The sequence below is a fragment of the Micropterus dolomieu genome, linkage group LG11, assembly GCF_021292245.1.
Source record: "Micropterus dolomieu isolate WLL.071019.BEF.003 ecotype Adirondacks linkage group LG11, ASM2129224v1, whole genome shotgun sequence".
Classification (NCBI taxonomy): domain Eukaryota; kingdom Metazoa; phylum Chordata; class Actinopteri; order Centrarchiformes; family Centrarchidae; genus Micropterus; species Micropterus dolomieu.
In genome coordinates, this window is record NC_060160.1 from 23,672,166 (window position 1) to 23,694,910 (window position 22,745).

Here is a 22,745-nt window from a genome sequence, read left to right on the forward strand (position 1 = left end):
TGTGTAGGGACTATTCACACTTCTCCTCCCACTAGAAGCTGCTCTGGCTGATAAGAGATCGGAGGGAGATTCATCCATCCATCCATCCTCTCCCCCCCGGGCTAGGCTGGCCCCTCCGCGCGGGCCAGGCGGTCTATGGCTCGGCCAGTGGGCTCAGGCCAGTCGGCGTCGCTCCCTGGAAATCAATCAAGGCCGATGAGCGTGAGAACGAGCTTGAGGGTCGGGCTGCTGGCTTGACAAGGGCCGCCTGGGGAATAGAAATGAGAATAGAAATGAGATGGGTGGTGGGGAGTCCAACACTAAAAACTAATTAAGCACCAAGCTTCCTGGAGCTTTAGTTTGGTTGTTTTCACTGTAAACCTTGACCCAGGTTCAGCCTTTATTGACCTGACTGACTGAAACAGTAAACCTGTGAGTGACTGAGGCCTCTGCTTTTGTAGCCTCATTGGGTTTCATTTTATTGACCATCTCTGTCAGCAAAAAAAGATACAATGTTAGTGACCAAAATAAAAAATACTCATGGTGAGTCAAAATAATGAGAAACTGATTAAAAATTAGGTTTTTTTTTCGCATCTCATACTTTTCACTTGCTCGCTCATAATTTTGACCTAACAAGTCAAAATTGTGATTTATTTCTCACAGCCTAATTTTGACATTTTATTACTTTACCTGGCAGATGTGTACTTTCAAAAATAATTATATATCACATTAAGTTAGGCAAACAGTTTTCCAATATACAGTGAAACACAAAATTTCCCATTGCAGTATCCTAGCTACACTATCTTCTATTTACTGCTGTATATACACTATTCAATATCCACTGTGCACTTCAGTCTAAAAGTAATTATTAGTAATTAGTGAATATAGGCTACTAGTTCACATTGTTGGTTTTCTGCCTGGTGGCACTGAGGTCATAGTTTACCCTCCTTTTATTTTGCCACTACACTGCAGATTTGCCATTTTCTAAATGTTTGATCATTTATGCGATGCAAGGCAAAACTCTAGTTTAATTTGAGTTTAAATCCTGAGGTGGTGCAACCAGCAGCTGAACAGGATCCTGATGGTGAAGGTCTTGTTATTTACAGAATGAGAACGTCTGCATATTGATTGGTAAGTTTGTGCACATCATGTGGTAATAGTCCTAGAACATGAATCAAATTAAAGTAAAGGTGTTTTTGCACATTTTACTGCATATTTTTAAGTAAGAGAAAAGAGTAGGCTGGTACACAGATCTCTCCCATGAGAACAGGATAGAGCAGGCAGCTTTCAGAGCTTTCAGTAGTTTAAAAACAGGGTAAATTTTCTCATTCATGGTTCTGTAAAAAAAAAAAAAAATATATATATATATATATATATATGGATCCACAGACAGCCTGAGAAGCCTGTTGGCCAGAGGACACGAAGTGTGTATTTGTCTATGTGTGTGTGTCTTTAGTTTGCATCGCATCAGTGGTCAGTGAGGTGTATAATCCTCCAGACTGCCGAAAATGACTATTGATCTGTGCTTTTCAGTCACAAGCCTCTAAGTAGGCCTACTGCAGTATTACACCGCATGTCTGTCTGTCTGTCTGTCTGTCTGTCTGTCTGTCTGTCTGTTTGTCTGTCTGTGTTTACATGGAGTTTCCATCTTAACTAGGATGGAAATTGTAATTGTAGGTTTTCACCTAGTTAGGGGTCTGGTAGTTTAGTTTTAGGACTCGAGATTATGGTAAAATGTAACATTAGAAGGATGTTTAATTTAGCATCAAGAATACTAGGTTTTGATGTAGCCATGGGAGGGTCTTCATTGTGATACATTATTTGTGTTTTCCACCACGTGGCCCATAACTGAAAACAGGTCTGCGACACACAAAAAAGGTAAGAACTGGTCTAAATCTCTCTTTTGCACACATGTAGGTCCAACAGGCTGTTTAGTGACTGAGCTTTGTACGTTGCAGCAGGGATTATTACAAGAACAAAACCAGCTTAAGTACTTTTATACTGGTTCACGCTCTGATAATGAGATCATTCATATTTTCTTGAGTAAATGAACTTATCCATTAATAAAATAAATCATACAATAAGACAAAAAAAGAGCACACACTAACAGAGGAGACAGACAGACACCAGACACCAGTCAGTTAGTTTACTGTCTTACACAAGGCTACAACAGACAAGTTCGTTAGGCATCTCATGAAGCCAAAGTATTTTTATGCAGAAAAAAAATAGAAAGCTCCTCTGTTTACGTAAACACTTGATGATGTGTCACAATGTAACAAATTCTCCAAATCAACCACAGTAAATAAAACCGGACATTTTTAATTGGCCTGTTGATCAAATTAAAGTGATGAGAAAATATACACAACAACATCAACCACCAATCCCTGTCAGTTCACTGATTCTGTGCTCCATGTTCAGACTCCACAATCATGTTAAGAATTAGAAGTGGTCACCTGTCGCCATCTAGTGGTACAATTCCTAGGGCCATCATCAACAGATGGACTTATATGGCTGTAAGGTCTGAAAAAAGGTAGTTAGTAAGTCTTGGGTTTAGATAGTTTCATTAAATTGGATTATTCTGGTTTAAATTCCTATGTAAGCTAACTTCCAGCCTGCTGAAGTGTCCCTGAGCAAGACAAGTGATATCTTGATCAGTCCTTCCACGGCTGATCGTCCATGACTGACACTGACCTCTGACCTGGGCGGACTGGTTTGGAGTCTGTGCACCCAGTGAGAAGGTCACTGTTAATCACATCAGATGAGATCATCTTTCCCCTGTCGACACATTGGGATCCTTGGTTACATTTGATCTCCAGGAAAGAAACATCTGATTCTGGTTGCCTGTTGGCCACCTGAAATCTAAATAACAGGAAACTGGAGCTGTGAATCTGTGCAGGATAATCACAATTTGCACTTTTTAGCAACTTTTGTTAAGAAATGGAAAAACAATCAGCTTTAACAAAAAGGAAGTCTGCACTGCTGACTGCGTAAACACTCATCGCTCATTAACGCAGACTCAGCATAATCCAGGAACATCAGCAAACGAGTTAACAACACTACTGCAAAGTAATGAAGTCCAGTAGAATTTGTGGTCTGCTATTTGTATTCATTCTAGCAAGTTGATAAACTTTTCGCTGCGCTGGTTGCAAATTTGAAGCTGCAACTGTCGAGACAGTTTGCACACAACATTTCTACATAAAGTGGGAAATATTTTAGTATGTAAGTATTTTGTTCTGTTAAGCACCAATGTATACCAAGGCAAATTCTTCGTGTGTGAAAATCTACCTGGCAGTAAAGTTCATTCTGATTCTGATTCTTAGAATAAGTTTATCAATGGAATCCAGATAAAATGCAAGTAAATGAGTTTTAAAAATCAATTTTCAACAGGTATACATATCTTTTCCCACAATATTTGACTTGTCCCAGCATCTTCGTCTTCTGTAACATTGAACGTCACTATGTGTAGAACAAACACCATGAAAAATGTTAAATGTAGTCTAAGTCTTTATGCCAGATTATAAGCAGTAGTGGAATAATTATTCTGATTGTTTAATTGAGTATATTTAGAGATGCAACAATGAATTTGTTTTTACATATGTAAAAGTACACAAGTATTAACTGCAAACTGAACATAAAGTATCAAAAGTAAAAGTATTCAAGCCTTTCTCAGTGTTAAATTATTATATATTATTACATATTATAATATTGTCTTGCTATTACTAATCAGCTAATGTGTAAGCAGTATTTTCATGTTGGTAGTGAAGCATATTTAACATGTTGATGTTAAATTAAGATGTTTTGGGTATTCTAACCTGTATATCACATTTTATAAATTGATGATAGTATGTATTATGTAAAACCTGAATTTGCAAAGTACCTATCACTCACTAAATGTAGTGGAGTAAAATGTATAATGTTTAAAGTAGGATAAAAGGAAAGTATCAAAAAAAGTACAGTGCTTGAGTAAATGTACATAGTTACATTCCACCACTGATTATAACAACCAGACCACTTATCTTAAAATATATTTATAAATTTATATGATCTGAAAGACACATGAGAGGCTGGCATATAAATTATCTTATGACCACAGTGAATGAGAATTTTTCATCTGTAGCTCTAGTTAAGAGCCCTTTTGAATCCCTTCTGTTTAACAAAAAAGAAATGCAATAGTGAGGGAGTGGTTGGAAACAACAGCAAACATTTACACCACATGACTGTAACATCCTCCTGTTCATATGACAGAAAATTTGCCAGACAAGAAGTCAGTTTGCTGTCCGGTACAGGAAGCAGGAAATTGAGAAAAAGGGAAGCAGGTAAAGAAGCAGGTGAACACAGTGAAACCCCACAGTGGTTCACAGTTCATGGGGGTGGAGGTGGGGGTGGGGATTTCTGTCTCAGTCACAATTTCATTCTTAACACAGTCATATGTTTAGAATATAATTAGATGAGTCATTGTTTGACCCTTTACCTGAACATACTGTATGGTGTGTGCATGGCTCAGTCATGATGACTCATTGTGTGATGTGAATGTCTGCTCATGTCCAGAATGCTCAGGGATTCCCACCAGCGCACGTGCCAGTGTGCACAGATACTGTACATACAGCAAATTTCTATGTAACAGTGGCTATTCTTCTAGAGGATGTTCAGTAGAAATTCTTCCGCTCACACAGTGAAGCTTCACACACACACACCTACATGCTCAGTGATAAAGCAAAGACTTTCATTTTAAAATGCTGGAAATATACTTCAAAGTCCAACATGCCAAATTCATCATACATTAAAAAAATATATATTTTTATTCTTTTATTAACCATTTAGGATGTTTTTTTAGTAACATTAAATCAACTGGTACCTTTAAAAGAACACCAAGCGGCTTGATTTCTGATTTTGTTTTCAGCTGGTAAATACTGTATCTCACGTGAGGATCATTCAGTGTTTTTTAAATGTCATATACCAAGTGAAACGATTCAGCCTCTAGTATACTCACACATGCTGCAGAGTATAGTGAGCTGGGTGAACTAATTGTTGTGCTAAGTGGGTTCTTATTTAAAGATACCAGTGCTAAGCAACATTGCCTGTACTAAACTGAATGCCAGGAACTGGCAGTATTCATCACGCCAATATTATTTTACTTTCCTCTTTCATGTTTTCTTTTGTGTGATCAGTGTGTTCTCATTACTTTTACTGTTCCCGAGAGAAACACTGAGGTAAGAGATTAGGATGTTAAGAAAAATATTGGGCACGCATTCAACATAGTTTATTTTATGTATGTTCCAGTAAAAGCTAAACAAAACACACACAATTTATTATTCACACACAATACAAAATCACAAAAAGCACACACACATGTTACACTTACTGTGCTTCACATGAAATCAGCATACTCCATTCTCAGATGTAAAAATAGACTATTTTTACTGTCAGTTGAACAATCTGCCAGGAAATATACTGCTGCTAGTTAATGGTGGCAATGTATTAAACTAGTTGTGGTTTTGGAGAAGAGGCATTTTACCTTAGTGTCAATGACAGAACAATCATAAAGACAGATTTTATTAGACTTGATAACACCATCTCACTTTCTGTTCCTCATCTTTTCCAGTTAGAGCACACTCCAACCATTAATAAGTAATCTGGGCAAGTGTTGGTGACTCAGGTTACATTTTGAAGAGCCAGCTGGGAGACACACAAAAAAAATCCAGGACTATTTCTTACTTTTGCAAGTGTAGTCACTTCCTTTTTGTGTCTAAGGCTGCTAGTAAATGGTTTATATGTTAGTTCAGTGTATAAGAATTTTGTTTCTGTACTGTTTTAACCAAAAGGTGTTTCAGACTTTCATGTCAGTTACCGTAATGATGCCGAGGTGCGCTGGTTTCTTCTGACTGGTTTCCGGTCAAAATGATTCAGTGCTACTGACTCCAATCATATCGGCATCGTTTACACATAACTGCTTACAAACAGAAAGAAAAATTCCTATTGCATCATGTTAATGTCCACTTGGAAGTCATACTTTAGATTGGTCCGATTCCTCGACAGGACCTTCAGCAAATGCTGTTTGTTTGAATTGTCCACTATCCATATACTTGAAATATTAAATTCCCTCTGTCTAAATATATAAAGCTTTGTGCAACTGTGTATAACTGCTTTGTTTTCCCCTTCGTCTGTAGGTCATCCAGCCTGCTGTGTGCATTCCTTTCCTCCATTCATCTGCTTTATGCTGGTTGAAACAGAGGTCTTGTTTTCACATAGGGCCTATATGTATTTAGAATGAACAGTGGGTGTGAACGTGGCTTGTATGGTTTGTTGTCCTCTCCACAATCTTTCCATTCTTGCTTCAGACACGGATATATAGAAGCAGAATGCAATGTTAAACCGAGAATTGCAGTTATTCTAATTTCAACATTGTGTAACATGGTAAATGCCTAAATGTAGTTCACGATGCACAATATTCTGTGCAGAAGCTGCTTCCTATTTCAAACGTGCATTTCCATGTGTATGTACATTTCTCTGACTGCATTCCTTATATGTTGCTCAACAGTTGTTATCGTGACAGTAGAAAACAGGCTGAGAGCGACGCCTGAGCTTCCCAGTCTAACTGGTTGCACAGACTGAACAATGGGAGGTAAAACAAGCCCGGAGTTTCCCTCAGGCCTCCAGAACATCACGTTCAACTCGGTGTTTGTTTTTAAAGGGATAGGTCATAGCCTCGTGAAGTCTCACGGCCTTAATCGAGAACTTGGAGTGCTTCCATTTTATCTGCAAAGGAACTGATTGAATGATCTGATACAGGGTTATTAGATGCACTGTAACAGAGTCAGTGGGAATTTAATTCACTTAGTAAAAACAAAATCAGTAGTGGCATCATTCACTATGTTTAGGAAGAGCTGGCAGGATGTTAAAGTACAGTTACAGTTAGTAAATGAGTGCAAGAAAGTGATTCTGTTTTTTTTGTTGCACAGAATGGATAAGTATATGTATGCACTGGAATTTTGATTTCTTAGAACGGACACAAGCATAAAGCACATATTATTTACTATAGCAATACATATGGAGCTCCTCTGATATAAATAAAAGCCTAATGATATATCTTTAAGAAGAAACATAAACTTGACAGTGTGTGGTCAAGATCTCCGGTTGTTAGGGAAACTCCACTGCAGCCCTGTTGGTTTGTTATATAATGTTCACAGTATGATAAACAAAAAGAAATCACATTGCAGTCACAATTGAAGTTTTGGAGGAAACTCCTGTGCATGCTGCAACCCCTCTCTTGCAGGTCTTCCCACCTACTCAGCTGGGGGTCTGGTAAACAACATTTCCTTTCTGTTCTATCGATTTAGCAGGGACATGCTAACAGAGTACACTTTTAGGACTTTCTCCTTGCTCATGTCAAAACAGAAACTATTTAATGGGACCACACGCATGCAACCGGTTATTACCGAGGGGGAAAAAGTAAATAGAGGCTCTTGTGCGTCAAGTTATTCTGATTTCCTGGACTTGTGTTTCCCCCTCTTGCAGAATTAGCATTTCTCTGAAGCACTGATATGGCTTTAAGGCCGATTTCTTCCTTGTACTTTTGGCCAGCTTGATTTAGAAGTGCATACTTTTGATAAAACACAGCATAGTTTGCATAATAACTGAGATTGATTGATTAGATGGTTTTCAAAGTAACTGTGAATTTCAAGTGAGAGAAAATGCATATTTGTTGAGTAAATGTGGCATAAAATAATTCCAAATGCTTCTGTAAAGACTGAAATAATGCAGAAATGTATATTTTGAAGTCCAGCAAATGTAGCCTGCAGAATCGGAGCTTTGAAACTTTGCTCTGTTGGTGACAAACTGAGGGGTGTATTTATATGTGTCTCAATAAAATCCCCTCTTGGAGCCAGCAATCTGTGTGCTGTTATTCTAAGTGACAGTTTTCTGGAAATCCCCCACCTAGTTGTTAGCTCCGCCCCGCTGCGCTACAGAGGGCATTTACAGACTGCTGCACGACTCCGCCAGAAGACAACCATACGCATCTCGTCTCGAACAACAAACCACCATGGCCCTACACCGGACCAGTTTATTAAACCAAATGGATTACAGTCGGGAGTCTAAAGAAGGGAAGCCGTCTCAGTCGACCGAGGAGCGGCTCGACAGCGGTCTGGATTCGTTGAAAGAGGAGGAGTACCAGGCTGTGGCGGCCGAGATCCGTCGGCTCCAGGTGGACTGTGAGCCTCCGCAGCACAAACAACCTCCCGCTGTAACCGGAGAGCTGCACGAATGGAAAACACAGATCACAGAGGACGGAGACACGTAAGTTAAACCAGGAATAACGTTACAGACACGCGGATGTTGTCGCACGTATAGCCAGGCTTGCAGTAGTGGCTGAGTAACTTGGGCCCAGCTTGGGTCTTGGATGTAATTTGATCCCTTTCCTGTGGGGAATGTCTTCCTCTCCAGCTTGTCGTTAACGTTACAATTCACAGGCCCAGACCTAACCCAGCCCGGGCCGGAGCTTAACTTGTAAGCAGCAGGGCTTATAAAAGTACGCTGCTGCACTGTTAACAATACACAGAATGGGTGTCGGGTTTAATAATGGGCCTAGCTGTGGTCAGACACTGCGGGTTTTGGACGTAAACAAAAGGCTATTATCAGGAGGGAATCCACTATGGCCGCGGGTCAGACTGGGAAAGTCCCGGGCGCGCCGCCAAGGAATCCGACCGACGCGCGCTCCCGTGAAGCGGGGGAAAAAACTAGAAAAGTACATAAACGCAAGTCTACGGAGGCTGAAGGTGAAACTCTGTCCTGAAATGCGCGTGTTTGGTTTGTTGCTGTTATAAAACCATGGGGAATAACACCAAGATTTTTTTATAATTTTATTATGACCCAATTCATCCGCCGAGAAATATAGTTCAAACTCTGTACAGTGGTGTTACTGTTTATGTAGCACGTGCTCATGTGATGTTGGGTTAAAGGTGAACAACGTGACTTAATTAATCAGAAGTGAGGCCCGATGAAGTATGAAACCACGTTGGTGATTTAACCAAATTACACAAATGTTTGAAGCCACAGCAGAGCAGTCAACGTGACGCCCCCCCCCCCCCCCCCCCCTATAAGATCCATTATATATCATTTTTGTGTGTCTTATTGAAGTCAAACACAGGATGCTCAGCATTTTCTGGGCTGATTTCTAAATTATCAATAATCTAATAAAAACTGACTTGTAGCCTGCACAGGATCTAGCACAAAGTAAAGCTGTTGTTTCAAGTAATTATTATGCATTTTAAACCATATCATGGAACCATTAGGTACTAGGGCGATATGTCACTGTTTAAAGGCAACAGTATGTTATTTTCAATATGTCATGTGCCTGTGTGTCACTGGTTTCCTGCTGGGAAAATACCCCCTTTGTCTTGTAGATTTGGCTGTGTATTTTAACAGGTCTTCTACCTCCCCTCTCTGTCTCTATAGGCTGCTCCACCTGGCCATCATCCACGAGGCCAAGGACTATATCAGAACAATGATAGGCCTGTCCAAGAACACAGACTTCCTCAACACACAGAACGACCAGAGACAGGTACATGAAGAGGATTTATTGATATGCACTCAGTCTCATCTTTCCTCCTCTGCTTCTGTTCATCTCCACCTCATTCTGTTTTCTGCTGTGAACCCTACCCTTTCCACCAGGCTGCAGCAATAATAAAAATTGATGCAATATGTCTGTCATCACATGAGGAATAAAAATAATAATAAAAACGCCTTTCCGTCCTAGACTCCGCTCCACTTAGCAGTAATAACGAACCAGGCGGACGTGTGTGAGCGCCTCCTGGTGTCCGGCTGCGACCCCACGCTGGTGGACGACAATGGAGACACGCCTCTTCACATCGCCTGTCGCCATGGTAACCTGCTGTGCTTCAGCGTCATCACGCAGAACTGTCAGCCGGAGTATCTACACAGGGTGATGGCTGCCTGCAACTATCATGGTGAGGCTGTAGTACAGGACCTGTGATTCTCTCCTGAGCTGATATCCAGGCTCTGATAAATGCTTTGTTTACATGTGAGGGAACTAAAATGTTTGAATTTAGCTGTGGCAGGCTAAATTTAAACATTGGATATAATACTCTGTAGCAGTTGTCATGATTTCCATCCTGTGGTGGCCCACCCACCCTGCATGGAGACAGACGAGACACTGACCAGTCTGCTGCTGGTTTGAACTGCTATTTAAAAGGAGGAATGGTGGGCTCAAAAAGAGTCATTTCTACTGCCCATTATCCCTGAACACTATGTTTAGGAGGAAGGGAACATTTAAGCAAGCAAGGGGAATGCCATAGCACTTCATCACGTCATGGCGAAACCCCATCTATTACATGGCACATGTTTAGATCTTAAAGCTCCAAATAGAAATGTGGGAGGCTCCAGACATTTTTAAACCTTAAGTATGGCACTGCTGGCTGCTTTGCAGATTTATTTTGAGGAACCAAATTTTGAAAAATAAAACAAAACCCTCAACTAATTTTTGCATATTAAATGGAAAATGACCTTTAGGAATCTACATTAACATGGCAGAATCATATGAATTCACATTAAAGCAAATCATTCGTCCAGTTAAATACTATTGAGCTCTTCTACAATTTAAATTAACTTGAGACCCACCTTTTTGTTCTGGATGTTTTCTAGGAAATTGAAACTGTTGTTAAGCTCTTCCTCTGTTTTGTTTTTTTGCAGGTCAGAACTGCCTCCACTTGGCCTCAGTTCATGCTTTCCTCTCACTGGTGGAGAACATGGTGGATCTGGGAGCTGACATTAATGCAAAGGTAAACAACACACACCATAATTATATGTGAGAATACACACTTTATAAACCTAGTACAATAACTAACAGTATGTGGACCCATATGCCAAATATATGTACATTTCAAAAATTACATTATGGTGATATTTTTTGGACACCCAGCCCTCTTTTCTTGTCTTTTACACTTGCCCCTTGCTAATAAAATCTTCGTCTTCTCTCCTGCCTTATAGGAGCAGCGCAACGGTCGCAGTGCACTGCACCTTGCTGTGGACCAGCAGAATCTCTCACTGGTCAAGCTGCTGCTGAAGAAAGGAGCAGACCCCAACCTCCTGACCTCTGGAGGCCACACCCCCTACCATCTCACCTACGGTCGTGACGACGACGACATCAGGAAAGAACTGTACTCACTGACCAAACCTGACCTGAGGGAGCTGCCTGACAGCGAATCAGACGACAGCGAGGAAGAGGAGGACGAGGAGTCTGATGAGGAGGTGTGTGTTGAAAATGTAGGGCTTCTGCTGTAACATTAAGACAATCAAAAGTGTCTCTCTGGCTCGTGTGTAACCATTTTTCTGTCCTGTGTGTGTGTTTGTAGGTGGGTTATGACGACATTCAGTGGAATGGGCATTAGCAGGAAACAAGAGAGAGGAAGTTACAGAGGCAGGAGGCTGCGATGATGACTGTAAAGGACAAAAGAAATGGCTCGGCATGTCTACTGCTTCCCGCAGTAACGTCACATGAACCCCGATGGTGTGGGTGACACGGCGCGGGCGTGGCCTCTGACAAAACAGATGGCCAGGCAACTGCAAAGGAGAATCAAACAGAGACTGATGGCCGAATAAACCAATGAGTCCGCTCCAGGCTGCGGGAGAGCAAAACGCACGCCGAGATGTGAATATACGTGACACACGATGATGGGATTGCTGTATGATAAGAGGATTGCTTGTATTTTGTGGACGCTGCGAATCATTTGTGACAAAAACATCCATCCACACAGATGTACCTGCAACAGCTCTGTTGTATGATATTGTAAATGCTGTGTATACAAAGATGTATTTTTTATGGCAGCTGTGTATGTGTACAGTTGAGCAGGATGTACATGTTAGACAGCAAACAGTCCAGCACACTCCAGTTAAATTAAAAACACTCATATTTAACAGTCATAACCTGTGTGAATTTATTTGTAGAGTCTGGGGTGGGTGACGTGAAGGGGGAACGGACGGCATGTAACTACAGTTGGTTCTGGATGGCACCCAAAGTTTGCACAAGAATGTGTCTGTGTGTGTACATTAGACATATCTCTATAATATCACTAAATATCATACAAACCCAGCATATAATTGACAGTACCTGACAATACTACGTGGCTGCAATTATACAGGGAAATTACTTGAACCACGCACCTTCCTGCTGCCGTCAGTGTGTCTGTACTTGTATAAATGCTTCCATCAAGGCATGACAGCTGAGTTTCAGTTCTGACCGGCTGCCTTTTATTTTCATATAATGCGTGTCATGCAGGAAAGGGCAGATAACTCGACTACTCGTCTCCACTGAACGAGGAACTGACAACTGACTGCGGGGTGGCGGCGGCGGCGGCGTGCGTAGAAAGATTAGAGGCATAGGGAAATTGCATGTGGGCAATAGGGCTGATTGCTCAGTCATTTACATCAGGAAGTTTTGGGGAGGGTGGGGCTGTGAGAAGGAAGGGACAGGAAATTCCCAGGAACAGAACACTCAGCTGCTTGTGACATTCCTGCTTCTCATTCCTCCAAAGAAGGGAATCTCCGCTGAACAACAGGATGCTTCAGTCAAGTTCTGGGTGACGTGGAGGAAGGGAGTTTAAATCAAATTGAAGTCAAATAAATATGAAACGTTAAGTGTACGTTTATGCAATTCTATAATTATGCTGCAGATTTGTCCTTCAATTTCATCAGGTCAATGTCAAGCAGCTGGAGTCAACACTTTAAATACTAGTTAAAAATCTAAATAAACAAAATGCTAATTAAGTTTAAATCACTGCACGGCTAGAGCACTACAAGATTAAATATGCAACAAAAAGGAAACAGAAACGAGTGTGTTCCATAAAAACATTGTGTTTAATAGAAGTGCACTAATGTACAGCAGTGGCAGCAGGGGTGGGAGGAGGATCAAAACACGATGAAATAATAATTAGAGACTTCCCATTGACGTTGACCTGAGCAGACTTCAACAGGGGTGTGACGATGATGCTGCAATTAGAGAATTCCACAGCTGCTCCCTGGGTTATCACAAAGTACATCAGAGCATAAACATCATCCTGGAACTGAAGACAGTGGAGAGGGGAGACTTTAAAGCAGATGAAGAAAGTGGGAGGAATACGTGTCGTGGCAGCCCTGAGTAAAGATTGGAAGCACTGTTGTAATACAGTGACTCAACAAGATACAGGACCACAAAGTCCATGCGAAGTAAGAGGTATTAGTTCATTGATTTATTTAAAAAGGGACCATGTACAGTTTAAAACATACATTTCACCGTTTGATACACCGCACCAATTTAGAACTTTAAGATAATTCTGCAGACCCTACTTAAAGAGGTATTGTGCTGTAGTTGTAGTGTTACCACACCCCCATCTTCCAATCTGCTCATGTCACACTCGTCAACTGAAGTCATTTGGGCTGAGCTCCATCCAGAGGGCACTGTGGCCAATGGCTGACACCATCAGTGACCAAGGAGCAGAAGGATGTGTCATACTGGGGACTGATGTGAATGTCCAGCATCTTTCTAGGCTTTGTGACATTTGGCAGCTGCCTGCAGTGAGGACGTCATATTGTGGCGAGAAGGAAAATGCAGGAGGGGTCAATATGTGGATAATATTGTGTCCATTAAGGTCCTGGCTATGACCAGAGAGGATGGAGGAGGGCTAAGTGCCAGAGCGGATGGGTGAAATATTCTACCCTCCTGGTTAAAAAGGACCATAATTTTCTTTGCTGCTGAACTTTTTGTTTGTCTCAACCTCACGGTGTAGTACCACCTCTCTTCTGAACAAGTTCGATGCCAACTGCTCCTTCATCTTCCTTCTAGACGAGACTCTTTGTGTGGAGGAGGTGGGGTTTTCTGGTGTTACCGTTCATCATCCTTTTCAGAGTAATGATGATGGCAGCAAATTGGTTGCCAACTTTCCTCACTCTCGCTCAGACAAAGCCACCAGGTGAACATCGATCTCAGACTCTGACAGAATCCTGGAACACAAACACAGAAGTTAACAGTCATTATTTGTGTTCGGCCAGATTTTATAGGCCGTACACATGGGATGTGTTGAGAACACATTTAACCATGTAGAGCCCTTACTTTGATCTTATCCCAGGTTTTAGTTTTTAGGGAATTTCCATTACAACACTAGTCTGCTTTTATCTATTTTTAAAAATAACGCATTATTGACTGTGCCAACACATTACCATGTTTTAGTGATTTAGCTTTTTTTCAGTTTCAGTGCAATGATGCAAAACTTTAGATCTGTACTTGACTTTTTATTTTTTGCCTGTTCACAGCTGGTCACAGCTTGTTTTGTCAAACACAAAGCTTTTTTTCCTTTTTGTTTTATTTTTCAAAATCCATCCAGGAAGCTTGGCTAAATCCGTCTGCCCTTTTCATAAATACTCCCACTCACTTTTATTCTGCAAAACCCACCGACAGCAGCAGCTGGGCAGTGAATAGTGACCTCTCTCTTTGTGTCAGGAAAATACTCACTTGAATCTTGATTCCTGTGTAGTGACAACTCCCACCTCCAGCTCTGAGGGCTTGAAGTCAATGGACAGAACAGTTGACAGACATGAGATAGCCATCTGTTTTGAGAAGAGTGGGAGAGTTGTTCAGAAACAAGACTAAAGGAAGAAGAGGGAAATACATGAAACAGCAAGGAGCACACAGAGCCAAATAATCTGGAAAGAGGGAATATAATGTATGAGAATATAAGGGATGCCTATACAGTATTTATTAATGGAGTCACTAAGTAATAAATGTATTAATAAAAACCTGTGCTTACACCAGTGAGCAACACATCATTGTGCGCTTGTCAGCATGCCAGCAATTGCATGTGCACATAGCTGTAAACATTTGACAGCAAATAAAATGTTCAGGGTTTCCAAGAAAGGCTAAAGACCAAAAGCTGTGTTTAAACATCTAACAGATGTTGTGCCCTCTAGAAAAACAAATATAGCTGCAGCACATATCCGTCTACCAACAAACATTAAATTTTGAATAAGGAAACAATTTTGCTAAATGTAGATTTAACATTTAATTTACATCTGGGTACCATATTCCACATGTTTGTTTTGACTTCTTGTTCTTTTACCAAGGGGATTCTAAGTCTCCCTGATTTGTCTAACTAAATCCATGACTTACATATTGTTAGATGGATGCAACAGTTTTGTTTCTACTCTAGCTGTCTGGGAAAACCATAAGTAATGCAGTTACATTGTATGATGCTATTGACACAATTGTGAAACTCCAAAGAACTCCCCGACTTTCCACTGCTAAGAAATTACCAGTGCCAACAATGCAATGTAATACAACTATGGTGTGTGTGTGTGTGTGTGTGTGTGTCCCGTGCCTCTATAGTCTGCTCATAGGTCAAATCCAGTTTCTTCTTGACTTTCTTCTCTAGGAAGCTGGAGGCCTCAGTCTGTTTTACTCCAGCTGCTGTGGCCTTAAAGCCACAGTAGTAGCCGGCTGGATCACACTTGTACAGCTGCGGACCCAACTCTTCATCCAATCCAACCAAAATCATACCTGGAGGAAGGGAAAGGAAGACAGGACAGCAGGAACAAAGAGAAAGAGACAATGTCTTCTATTTCAACATGTGGATCATGCTAAAGGTTAAACAGCACACTGAAAAATAAATTTGACCTTTGTGAAAAATTGTATATTTAGATTTAATGTGGTCTGTGGGCCTATAAACAATTTTAACAAGAACATGTAAATATGTAAATGGGAGCTGAAGATATTTTGTGCGGATATTCAAAATCAAGCTGTGATAACAACACTCTGTAACAACATTTACAAAACAATGGAACACTAAACCTTTTTATTTTAATTACACTCATCCAAAAAGACGGTTTAGTGTAGAACTAGCTCTGGTCACAGAGAAACATACATTATTTTAGCAGTGGATGACAATGAGTGATGAGTAATGAAAAGGCAAACATTTTTTAACATGCTGTTTTCGTTAAAAAAACCCATATATCATTAACGACGTGTTTTTGGTATCCACAAACACCTATGCACACTACTCACAGCAGCCCAGAGGCCTCATCTCAGCATTCTGCGTGTAGACTTGGGAGATGTCCGCCATGCGTTTGCACAACATGTCCACAGGGATCTCATAGCCGTACTTATACATCCAGTTAGCTGCTTCATACCGTGCCCTCTGAACTTGAGACTTGCTATCAGCTGGAGGAAGGAAGAAGCAGGAAAAGCTTTTCACACAAATGAATTTAAGAATGGACAAATACATGAATGAACATAATGCAATCAAGTTTTTTTTTTTTTTTTTTTTTACAGAGAAAGAATATGATAACTCATTATATAAATGGTTCTATGAGACGACAGGAGGACTAGAGATGGATGATTTATTACCCTCAACATTGGGTTTCAGACAAGGCAGTCACTGACCCAATTATATCACTTACTTACTTACGACTTCTGTTTATCGTTTACAGCAATGAACAGGTAGACTCTGTGCTGCTCTGGCCAGCTTTGGAATAATGAAGGTCAGAGTTTTAGTTTTCTATTGTGCTAGCTACAATGCATTTGCAACTCTTAACAAGTCATGTCTTACCACTTTTTAAAATTAGGTAGGTGTTTTTTTCTGATTATTATTATTATGTAATGTGAATGTTCTGCTGCACCTGACTAAAACTGCACACTCTTAATTTTTCTCCAGCTCTGAAATGACAGCTAACATAATGTTTGCTTTTTTTTTTTTTTAGCTTTGAATAAGAACATTAGTAACATGACAATAAGGCAACAAACCGTCTTTTGACAGAAACATTTAGCACTGGCTCAACATTTGGGGTGACACTGCTTACCAGTCATGCCGGTCATAACACAGCCAATGTTCTCCGTAATTCTGAACATATGTGTGACTGTCAAGGCATCCAACAGCTTGTCCTGAGAAAAACACAAGGCAAAAAGAGAAATGTACACCACATACTTCACCAGTAATGCAACCACCACAAGGACAGCCGTGGAAATCTGACCACGTGTTCTGTGAAGACACCGAAACACAAACTTATGTATCTGTGTGTACTGACTGGGACTTTCTTTTGTGTGACTAGGACAACACAGTCCTTCCCTCTGACAGCTACGGAGGTCAGTCCGCCCTGGTTGATGGCTTTGAAGGCGTACTCTGAAGACAGAAAGAAGGAAAAATAAACCCATGAGCTGAGAAGTGTGAACTTCAAACTTTTAACTATTGTGGGAAAACTAGTTGTTCTTTTAAATCAGGAACCAAGCTAGCAATTTGTTTTGAATGCAACTCTATACACATTACTTTTATCTAGGTATTACCATGGGTATTACACAAAGTATGTAATGTAATCTCTATAACAGGTATTCTTTTGACAAGGTTTGTCGCAGATCTGAGGCTAATATTTAATACAGCTCAGTTATGATGACTCATTTACAAGAACGACTAATAGAAATTGTGTGAATATAGGTGTAAACAGTGTGCTACCTAAGTGGTTGTTAGAAAATCTGTTTAAGAAATTCACTTAAATTCTAATAAAAATATTTACACACACATTTATGGTAGCACTACACAGGTTAAATAAGCTAATGTTAGCTAAGGTAACTAGCACAACTGCAACATAACCTCGTTAGTTCATTATTACGAAATTATTTAACTGAGAATTAATGTTATATATTAATTGTTTATTTAGAGTATACCACGATGTAATGAAATATAACGCTCTCTAAAGAACACTTAACTATGAATGGGCGAGCTAGCATGTGCTAGCTAATGTTAGCCTGTTAGCCAGTAGTGATGACAGAGCAGGTTGAGCTTTGCGCATTTCTTGCTAACGTTAAATTACTTACCAACTTGGTAGAGTCTTCCCTCCGGAGAGAAGATGGTGATGTGGCGGTCAAACCCTGCAGTTGACCCCCGAGACATGACGGTTGTAAAATATATAAGCTAAACTGGTGGGGACTGAAATTGAAACTATACTGAGAGGCAACAGAGGCAAAACATGACAAACGTCATCTACTGCGGAAGTTATCTGTCCGATTGAAGGCTTTAATTTCCGGGTCAGCTTTGTAGTTTACAGATGTCGCTGTCGATGACTGCAACCCCGTTGCTCCTTTCCAATGAGAGTACCACGGATGTTTAGTATTACTAAAAACCTAATCAAATGTAATTTTCCTATGATTCAAAGCTCAAACAAAGAGTGCAGGCCACTTAGTTATTTGTGGTAAATGTTTATTTACATGTCCACAGGTATCATCAAAGCGTATGAGTTAAGAGTGTGTGTGTTCAGTGCTTTTTGGTGATGCAGAGCCAACGTTGTGGTACTTCATAGGTGCTCCTGTCCTCTGTGTCATCGTAGGGTATGTGCCATGAGACCGCTGAAGTCTGGACAATGGTGTCATAGCTGGGAATACTCTACACACACATACACATTTATTTGGTATGCTTCTTTCTTCATGCCCAATTATGAACCCTCTCCCTTCATACCCACCCCCCTCTCATCCTGCTCCTTCTCCTCTTCCTCACCTGAAATCGGACTCTGCTGCCTGCTGCAATGCATCCATCCACTACCAGCTGGTGGCCTCTCTGCCATTTGAAGAAGAGCCGTCTGGTGGCCCCGTCTGGCAGGCAGGCTTTGTGGTCCCTCATCAGGTCCCTACTCACAAACTGACAGTGGTTCCCAGAATGCAAAGTAGCATACAGCAAGAAGGGGTCATCCTCCGAACTGACAGACACATAAACCAAAAGGTGTGAGGTGAACTCATTCCAAATAGATTCTCATAAACAAAAAGGCTGTGAATAAACAACAGGTGTAACTGAATAACAATGTGCTGAATTAAACATGCAACATTTTCCCTGTCTTCTATTAGCCAGCCTCCCACATGCTGAAGAATTGTTCTGCGACTACTTCTACAATTTTTGAATTGCAGTTGCATGACTGAATGAACGAATGGTGATAATATGAGAGTATTAGTATATAATATGATGTGTAAATGTGTTTTCTATGGAACATAATATTCTCCTTTTATTATCAGCTGCTCACATGTTTTCAGTGAAGAAGCAATGAGCTTTCTGCCGGATAAGGTCCATGTTGTGTCTCTCCCAGGATCTGGAGGGACGCAGCATGTGTTTCCTTCCCAACACCAGAACAGTCCGGCCTTGACGCTCCAGCTCTGACACCACCGCCAACAACTGAAACACACACGCACACCTCAATATTTTTATTTATGTTAACATTAACAAGTACAACATGAAAATCTGGATGCCAGCTCCACTCAGATACATAACCACACCTACTGGTTCATGTAGCTGCTCCTACACGATTCAAGTTTTAAGACGAGTCTGTACATTGTTTACAATCTAACGCTGACTGTTAGAGTGTGTGTGTGTGTGTCAGATCCTATAACATGCCATTGTGTGTTAAAAAGATAAAACAGTAGAGAAATGAATAGGAATAAGTAACTTGTAAATTGCACACAAAAAAACCCAAACACTCATAGCAGTGTTACATGCATTTGTACGTGTACGCATAACAAGTTGTGTTTTTTATTATTGTCTTAAGATACGCAGAGGGAACAGGAAGAACTGTGTATTGTTTTTTTGAATGGACCCTAAGATATGGCTGAGACAATTACTGTACCTCTCGTACTGATTTAAAAGGATAATGCAATGAAGCACTTCTATCAACCTACTTATTGCCACAGTAAAAACTACCACTCTTTACTTTTGTAGCGCTGAACCAAGAGCTTTGTTAAACAGAGATGTACTATGAAATCTGGGGAATCGATTGCCAAGATGTTTAGTGTCTGTAGTGAGTCTGTGGGCCCCTTGGGAAGCCTTTAGATGACGTTATATTATCTGTTATGTTATGTATATATCTGTATGTTATGTATACACTTTGTGCACAATTGTTAGGCATGTAAGTATTCTGAATCAATTATTATTTCGGTGCCCATTTTCCAACTCTAAACCATATAAACATGAATGCTCACTGGAGTTAATCATTTTCAGGTGATATGTATTTATATAATGAAGGAGGGTGTGGTGAAAGTGAATCACACCTTATATCAAGGTGTTAGGTATTAGGCAGCTTCATCACTTCAGGTAAAAAAAAAAAAAATGGATGAAAAAAGAGATTTAACCGACACTGAAAAGTATAAAAATTGTAAAATGCCTTTCAGACAGATGCAACACTTTTGAGCAGTGACCACTGGACAATCAAACGTTTTGTTGCTAATAGTAAATGCTCCGTATTTGTCTAGTGCCTATCTAGTCTTTTCGACCACTCAAAGCACTTTTACACACATTCATTCACTGAGCCTAAGTGCTCAAACAGAAACTAACATTCACACACTGGCAGAACAGCCACCAGAGGCAATTTGGGGTTCAGCTGGGGAGCAAAAAGCACAAGGAGGGGTACTGTTCTGGGCTGCTATCATTAAGGATTTGATTGTTGGACTTTTTCATGTTGAAGACGGACTGAAACTCAACTCCCAAACCTATTGCCAGTTTCTGAAAGATACTTTCTTTAAGCAGTGGTACAGGAAGAAGCCCTCGGTTTTCAAGAAGGCCATGATCTTTAAGCAGGACAATGATCCATCACATGCTTCCAAGTACTCCACTAATACGCTATCCAGCAAGGGCCTCAAATATGACTTATGAATAATAACCTGGCCCCCTTCCTCTCCTGACTTGAATCCTATTGAGAACTTGCGGGCCCTTCTCAAACGTCACATTATCAGTCAGGGATAACAATACACCTCTTTGAACAGCATTTTGGAGGTTGTGGTTGCTGATTCAGTGAAAGTTGATTGTGAACAGATCAAGAAACTGACACTCCATGGATGGAAGGCTCATGGCAGGTAGTGAAAAGAAGGGTGGCTATATTGGTTACAAAATATTTTTGAAAGGCCAAAAATTTGTAGTAAGTAATTTAACAGAAATTATTTTGATAATTTAGTTGCCTAATAATTCTGCACACATATATTCTCTTGAGTAAGACAAAACTCATGTTTCCTCGGTTAAACATTCAGGTTTGAGGTTCAATTATATTGTGGAAGGACTGCGAGCCTTGTGTTTTTTCAACGATAAAATTAATGCTGAGGAATACAATTCGCTTAATAAGTGTGCATATACAATTTTTAGCCATGCTAGTGGCATGGCTCTATGGATAGCAATCCTTCAGATAGATGAACCAACTATGTGAAGGATTGCAGTTATGTTTTGTCAGATATTTGTGGTCCCCAGAGGAAGAACCTATAAATTTGGTGACCCCCTGACTTTTCCTCTAGCGCCACCATAGGGTTGAAATTTGAGGTTTTAAGTAAAATTTCACAAATCTATTAGCACGACTGCGATATAACTTGCTAGACACATTCATGTCCCATTCATGAATTGTAAAAATTATGGTGACCCTTTGACTTTTCATCTAGCACCCTCATCAGGTCAAAATTTTAATTTGTCCAATATTTATGACTAAATACCTGCAAATCTAATGACATTCCCATCAACCTAAGCTATACTTTATGTTTAGTGCTAATTAGGAAATGTTAACACGCTAAACTAAGATGGTGAACATTTTACTGTGTAATGAATATTATATCCTCAACTTCAGAGTGTTACCATTGTCACTGTGAGCATTTTAGCATGCTGACATTTAGCGCAAAGGACCGTTTCGCCCAAGTGTACAGCCTCACAGTTTTGATAGCATGGCTGTAGACTCTTGTTAATCATAAATTCAGCAGGTATTTTCATATGTCACATACAGCTGTGTCGCTAACTGATTTTAATCATAAAGGCATTTGAATAAACGTTTCTGTCAGTGGTCCTAATGTAAATTTCTTTGACTTTTGAATTTTAATAATTTATGTGGCTTTCCGATGATGTAGATGAATAAACGTGGCAATAGGTTTGTCTGTTTGTACTTTCCTTTGTCTTGCAGCCACATAGAGAAGAACGTGAGACAGAAGGACCGATAGTTATCTCTCTCTCACACACACACATCCTGACAGACAGACATATGTGGGCAGACAAGTAGGCTTGGTGTTATTAAAATCATGTGTTGGCCAGTTAAAAAGGCATCTCCTACACACATCTACTCACACACACACAAACACACACCGCAGGGTTAGTCATAATGCAACTGGCAGAAAAGCCCCAGGGTTGGACAGACATATATGTAGGAAGAACCCAGTAAAATCTAGACTGTTAAAATGTGTGTGTACATGTGCAGAGATGATTCTGAATAACCACCTTTAGACTGGTAGACCCTGTAAAATATTTAGCTGAACTCTTTCATTCTTTTTTTTTTTTTTTTTAAATCACATTGTCCATGTGCATCTGTGTTTTTCTCACCGTCTCTGACAGCTTGCTTTTGTCCTTGTTGATATTTGCTACATTCAGTCCATCTACGACCACATCAAACGCTGGCTTCCTCTTCACAAAAGCCTTGAACCTCTCCAACTCCTGAACAGACACATTGATAGACAGAGAGACAGATGGACAGAAATGAACAGAGAGAGAGAGTATGATAATACTGAGAAAAACAGGTCAGTGGAGGAGTAAAAATAAAGAACTAGATAAAGATAGGCAAGTTATACCTGGATATAGTGCTATACTAATACTAATACTTAAAAAAAATTTTTTATAGTAGAGTGTGTAGATGTTAATAGAAGCGTCTACAGCCATGCTAGCGGCTCTGTGAGGCTGTACTGCTGTGAGCTAAATGCTGACGTCAGCATGCCAACATGTTGATACATAGCAGGTAAA

The 22,745-nt window shown here is 40.3% G+C and overlaps 3 protein-coding genes across 4 annotated transcripts in view; 1 reads left to right on the plus strand and 2 right to left on the minus strand.

Moving 5' to 3' along the window:
• The first annotated feature begins 7,941 nt into the window (after positions 1–7,941).
• On the plus strand, positions 7,942–11,919 carry nfkbiab (nuclear factor of kappa light polypeptide gene enhancer in B-cells inhibitor, alpha b). Its single transcript, XM_046063435.1, has 6 exons — positions 7,942–8,274; positions 9,433–9,538; positions 9,734–9,944; positions 10,687–10,775; positions 10,984–11,244; positions 11,349–11,919. Exons 1-6 carry the CDS (start codon positions 8,021–8,023, stop codon positions 11,382–11,384), a joined length of 957 nt encoding a protein of 318 aa, XP_045919391.1. The 5' UTR covers positions 7,942–8,020; the 3' UTR covers positions 11,385–11,919.
• Positions 11,920–12,830: 911 nt separating this feature from the next.
• On the minus strand, positions 12,831–18,013 carry psma6a (proteasome 20S subunit alpha 6a). Its single transcript, XM_046061814.1, has 7 exons — positions 17,828–18,013; positions 17,044–17,138; positions 16,819–16,900; positions 16,025–16,180; positions 15,342–15,520; positions 14,480–14,574; positions 12,831–13,971 (listed from the first exon to the last, which is right to left on the minus strand). Exons 1-7 carry the CDS (start codon positions 17,901–17,903, stop codon positions 13,914–13,916), a joined length of 741 nt encoding a protein of 246 aa, XP_045917770.1. The 5' UTR covers positions 17,904–18,013; the 3' UTR covers positions 12,831–13,913.
• Positions 18,014–18,192: 179 nt separating this feature from the next.
• LOC123978543 (protein only RNase P catalytic subunit) overlaps positions 18,193–22,745 on the minus strand; it is a 16,083-nt gene continuing 11,530 nt past the window's right edge. For both annotated transcript variants that reach the window (XM_046061812.1, XM_046061813.1), the window contains exons 8-10: positions 19,021–19,169; positions 18,504–18,702; positions 18,193–18,392 (exon numbers count right to left, since the gene is read on the minus strand). In XM_046061812.1, the coding sequence (XP_045917768.1) occupies positions 18,264–18,392; positions 18,504–18,702; positions 19,021–19,169 (477 nt within the window). In that variant the 3' untranslated portion in view covers positions 18,193–18,263. The remainder of the gene's footprint in view (positions 18,393–18,503; positions 18,703–19,020; positions 19,170–22,745) is intronic.